This window comes from Larus michahellis, chromosome 12 (assembly GCF_964199755.1).
Source record: "Larus michahellis chromosome 12, bLarMic1.1, whole genome shotgun sequence".
Lineage (NCBI taxonomy): Eukaryota > Metazoa > Chordata > Aves > Charadriiformes > Laridae > Larus > Larus michahellis.
The window spans coordinates 1,328,168-1,334,021 of record NC_133907.1 but is presented as its reverse complement, the minus strand read 5'-3'; the positions used below and the strand labels follow the sequence as shown (position 1 = coordinate 1,334,021).

The 5,854-nt window shown below is 36.4% G+C and overlaps 1 protein-coding gene across 4 annotated transcripts in view; it reads right to left on the bottom strand.

The window, feature by feature from the left end:
• Positions 1-847: 847 nt before the first annotated feature.
• The window catches only part of PHACTR3 (phosphatase and actin regulator 3), a 114,416-nt gene continuing 109,409 nt past the window's right edge, over positions 848-5,854 (bottom strand). Inside the window, exon 13 of one of the 4 annotated variants that reach the window (XM_074605584.1) lies at positions 848-5,247. In XM_074605584.1, coding sequence (XP_074461685.1) covers positions 5,232-5,247 — 16 coding nt within the window. In that variant the 3' untranslated portion in view covers positions 848-5,231. The remainder of the gene's footprint in view (positions 5,248-5,854) is intronic. The other 3 variants (XM_074605582.1, XM_074605585.1, XM_074605583.1) reach the window with 3 other exon arrangements.

Sequence of the window (5,854 nt, the reverse complement as noted above, 5' to 3'; positions counted from 1 at the left end):
GTGAATATAAACATTCTTTTATAATGTAAAATTTGACAACTTTGTCTTACACTAAAGGAAACTATTGTAATGAAAGCATATTTTCCTTAATAATATTAAAATCTTTGTGGAGAAGACTTCTTTAATCTGTGAGATTTGCAGTTATTTTACTGAATCTGCTAAAATGCAATGTGTAATTTTTATTTTTAGCACATGCTGGTTTTGAGAAGTCTTTAACAATTTTTATAGGTTATTTTACTGACATTCAGATAAATTACTTTGAATTTCACTTTGAATCAATGTTTTGGACCTGTATGTACAGAATACCCCTTTTGTCTGATCCAGAGTACTGTCAGAAATTTAGGGATCAAATTGCCTATTTTGATCTCAGTCCTATTTGTCTGTGGCGTTAGACTTCAATAGGAGTTTTTAAGAGCAAACAAAACTCTAAACATTTGTGGTTGAACTACGTTGCAAATAGTTGTATTAAATATTTCAAGAAAAATATATATTGTCTGTTGATTTTGGTTTTTTTTACAAAATGATGTCATTACGATTTCACTTTAAATCAATAATACACATTTACATGTCAGTCAAATAAAACTTGTTGCTGCGCAAGTATTTTGCGTAAGACAACAGGTCTAAGAGGGTCTGCTCTCTGGAGGTCAGAAATATATCCTACATAGTAATGAAATCTATTCCATAGACTTAAATTCCAAAAGTTTTCCTAAGAAAATGACCAGTGAGTCATCGTTTATGCTTCTGCTTTGTTACCATGTATCAACTAGAAGGTTTCTTCTGAATATTTACGATTTGCAACTTCTAAGCTAATGTTGCTCTTCACTTGCTTTTAAATTAAACAAAAAGGTACCTTGCATTTTATAGTTCCTTACAATCTTTTAATCTTTTTTAACTTGCAATCCCGCATGTATATACTGTAAACTTTTCGGTTTCAGATTTTTAGTATTTTTCATTTATGTTCTCTTAAAAAATGGGGATTAAAATCTTGCAGCTGACCCAGCAGTAACGGGTGTAGAGAGTATCTCATAGAACGTGCGTGTCTTGGAGCTTGTCTACATTACCTGCCGTGGGACAGGCTCCAGGTGAACACCCCTCTTATTTTGTCATTTGGCTGTCTTTAACGTCACACACACTTCTCTGTCATTTCTCTGTTAACCCCTTACCCTCTGAACTCTTCTGTTTTTCCTCAGTTTCCTTTCTACATTCCTAATGCTACTTTTATCAACACAGCGACTTTTGCTTACAGTAGTATTCTTTCTTCTATTTTTTTCTCATATGTTACTGAAACCACTGTCAATATCTCTCAAATTCTTATTTTCATTCCAGCTAATTCTGAATGCAGCGATTATGCTATATTGCTATTATTGTTGTCTAATATTTTTTTTTAATCTAGTAGACTGGCTTTCATCATTTTAAGTTGTTGGCTGTTACTTAGGTCTCACGTTGATTTGACTTCCTTCAAACCTACCTATCATTTTTTAAGAATATTTGTCCAGTAGAAGTTCCCTGCTGAACTTCATCACTGTCTGCATCTTTGGTGATACTAAACCAGTCTCCTTTTGTTAACCCTTTGTTGACTTGCCCCTGCAATCTCTCTGTCCTACAGGTGCTTCATGTCTTTGATTTATCCTTCATTATTTCTGAGAGTAACCGTTTCCTAAAGTTTATTTTCAGAGAGAAAAATGGCATGATTTAAAATGGAATTCTAAGGTAAAGTTAAGGTAGAAAACGCTTTCACAGATGTCCTAAAAGAAAATGGGAAAATCTATTGATTCTAAATTGCTTCTCTATCTTTATATTAATACTGCCTTTAAATTAAGACAAGAAAAGACCATGCTCAGACTGTAGCCCGGACTCAGCGCTTGCTGAGCCACCTACTCTAATTTCAAAGGTTCCCTCACTCGGAGCAGGGGGAGGGACCCAGTGACCTTGGGAAAGGGCCTTGGTTCTTACCAACCCAAATTAATGTATAACTTTATGAAAAAGACTGCTTTATCCTTATTGAAAATAGCAGCTTTAAAAAACAACTTCTTGGATGAGAAATGGATGTGAGATTTCTATCCAGGGTGCACTGGGAGTAGAATGCAGAGTAATTGCTGTTCTTAAACTTCATTGATGGGAAATGGCTTATTCTAAACAGAAATAGTTGTAAATGAAATTATTTCTTATGAACTAATTTTAAAAACACAAGGCTGTGTTCTCTCAACTAGTATATTGAAATTGCCAGTAAATAATCTGGTCCACTTATCCTGTCTACATAAGTGCACTTAATGCTTTTCTAATTTTTCTGAGCCTCTGATTTTTGTTTGGGTTTTTTTTTGAGCCCGTGTTCACTGTCATCTCCACTAGATGGACCTCATGAGATGCTAAACTTTTTTTTTCCGCTGGTCTAATTGAACTTTACCTGTACATGAAACAGTATTTTTCTCTTAACTGCACAAGGTTTTAAAAAGTGCACTGCAAGGCCCAAATTCTTCACTTACAGTGAATTGCATATTGGAAAAATAATAACTGCTAGTTTTAGTGAGGACTCATGATAAAACAGAAGTATAAAATTCAACTGTTCACCTATCAGTTTTTACCCCAACCCATTAACTTCTAAAAACTTTGAGCAGGTACAGTCAAATTTAACAAATGTACAAGTGTGAAGCATATCACAAGGGAGGACTCACAAAGGCAAAGTTCAGCATAGGGAGATTCTTTTTTTTTCTTTTTCGGTTTGTGGATGGGAAACCCCAGGGGCCATCCACAGCAGACACCTAAATGAAGCGATAGGAATTGTGCACTGCAGGCCTGTTTCTTTTTTCCATTGGGAAGAAGCAGCACAAGGAGAACAGGTCCCTGCACTAAACATGCCCGTGTTCCAGCAGTACCCGAGCACGCTGCACGGCCCGGCGCGGGCAGCCTCCACAGGACTTGCTGGACTTGCCCACAGCGCGCTGATGGCAGTGAGCTGACACGGGCTGCTGGTGGCTTTGAAGTGGTCACAACTTTCTGTCTCTTGCCAGACCAAAGCAGAAAACAGGCCGGGATGCTTGTGGTGGAAGGACAGCTGAGAACATGGGGAAGAAGCGAAGCGTATTGCTGCGTAACTACAAGATGGTGAAGTCATGTTAGTAATACAGCTCGTAGGCATTGTTTGAAATTTTAAAAAATTATCTAAGTTACCCTTAAGATACTTTTCATCTTATTATTTTCAACATCATTTTAATATGTTTTATACAATATTTTTATTACCAGTGAAAGTATGCGTCACTGCTAAATAGGAGTGTTACTTTCATGGATTATTGCCAAGTTTGTAGTCAATAGTGGGTCATCTACTGTTCTGAAACTGAAAGCGGTGGTTCTGCTGAAGAAACTTTGCTCTCCTTTCTGTTTACCCTTTTGGTATATTACACCTTGGACTGTCATTATATTGTTGTTTAGAATTAATAGTATTTAGTTAATAATAAAATGATTGATAAATATCATTAACAGTATGTTAAAAGGCTAGTTATAATGTTACTTATTTCTGTGAAAAGCCAGCAAGTTACAAAATTGCAATAAATAGGAAAAAAAATAATCTTTGGATCAAGTAATTGGGTAATTCAGGTCTTCAACTGATAGTCACTTGAGTCAAACATTAAAAAGTCGTACCAAATTACAGCTAGCTACACCGAAGCTGGCAAGCTTTGTTGGTCCTGGGCACCGCGTCTCCCATGATTCATCGATTTCTTCTAGCATTGCCCTTACTGACATGTATTTTAATTGTTGTGCTGTATGTTCTTACCTTCCACTTTAAAATGGTAGTTTATCTAAAGAATAGCACTGTATTTGTGTTATTTCATCCCCACACTGAGCAGCAGAAGAGAACTGAAAGTTGTCCATCCACTGTTTGCATTGATTCTCTTCACCATCTTGCAGCAATGTAGTAGTATTCTATACAAACAATTTTACATACCTTATTTTCTTTCTTCTTTTCATGTTTCATGGAGATCATCTCAGCAAAGCTACGAGATCCAGAGAGCCTTTTTCAAACTTTTAACATCAAACAACTTCCTAAAAGGATAGCATTTTAGACTCTGGCAGAGAAATGCGTGCCTTCTAAGTGTATGTGTTATTTTGTTGCTGTCTTGTTGGGCATGCTTTCCGGCAGCAGTGTGGGAGGGTTTTTCTGAGTTTTTTCCTTTTAGTAGTATTCTGAGTAGAATTCCCAGGTGCTTCTAGATGTCGAGCATTACTAGAATGTCTGGCTTTACATTTTTCTCAACCAGTTCTATTTGTTTTGTTATTAGCATTTAGTAACTTTTTTCCTTTTACTGTCAAGAAAGCATTAAAATCATTTGTTTGCTAAACATCAAAGTACATTGTTACATTTTTATATATCGTTGTCCAAGTTAGTAATTTTTGAATGAGAGTAACAGTGAACTTAATTGTAATTCTTTAGAGAGCCAGAACCTCAACTAGTGTAGAATGACAATCATGTTATGCTGGTTAGGATCAGGTCCAAAACATCGCTATTCCACAAGATGGAAAACCTTACTTAAGATCATCCTTTTGAAGACTCTTGTGTTGATAAAGAAGCGATATGAGCTGGGGCATAATAATTGTCATCTCTTCCCTTCCCAACTGTCCCTGGGGAAGAAAGAGCTTTGGGAAACGTGTTCATTTCCTGCAATAAGTAGTCATTTAATTAAAGAACAAAAGTAACAGGAATCAAAAATGCTTGCAGCTGTGATTCTGTTAGACATTATATAAAAAAGAATGAAATTATAATACATTAAATTAGTTTTTAGAACATGAACTTAAGTGTTTTACAAACTAATTGTGGTAAGTTCCAAATGTCTTGTCAACATAATACCGAATGACAGTGTGTCATGTCCGTTTATGTCAGAGGCCTTGGAATGGTAAAGCCTGTACATGCACAACATCTCCTTTTCCAGGACAGACTGCAAAACAGTTTAAAACAAGTGTTAAAGGAGAGTAGTAGGTTCTTTCAAGTAGCTCTACTTCAGTCTTTTTCAGCAGATCGTCCCACTCCACAGGCCGTCGCTCTTCTGACTTCAGAGCGAAGTACATCTCTGGTGTCTCTCTGTCCGTAAGTGCTCAGAGACTTCGTCTGCGGAGTCCTTCTTTCACATAAACATCAAGGTATCCTGGACTGAACTTGAGGGAAAGACTCATATATTCCCTGATGTGTGTTCAGCAGCAGTATCAAAAAGTAAAGACAGATTCTTCTCAGAAGAAAATTTCTATGGCCTGTGAAATCTAGGAGAAATAAGAGACGTTTTTCAAACCACTTTGAAATTTTGAAAAAATACATAGAATTTTAAAAAATTCTTTGCTAGATTAACAAAAAAAAAATCTTATTTTGAAAAAAACCCATTCATTCTGTTTAAAGGTACAGTAACAGTAGTGAAGAACACTAGCAACTAAGTCTCAATTTTCACCCACGTTTCCACACGTATGCCGTGACCGTAGTGCAGTCACAGTCCGCAGGGCCCAGTCTAAGCAGTGTACAGGTATTTGGGAGTGCAAGTGCAAATAGTAGCCGTGGGGTTGATTTTGTTTCTTTCTTAAGCCACAGTCTCATTGGAGGAAGTATTCTTTATTGTGCAGTGATCTTGTTTTGTAGGAGTTAAGCAATGTTGAGCTGATGCTTTGGAAAATAGGAGGACATATTGTTGGTTTAATGTACAATAGTCTTAGAGTCTGTCTGGAATAACCATACTTTTGCTCTGTAGGCTTGTTCTTTTGGCTGGGAGATATAATTAAAGTCCCGGTCATTTGTAATGCCTTAGCACTAAATGTAAATTGTAAGCCTGTTTACTCCTAATATCCTGAACAAATTTCAAAATATATCATTATAATCTAC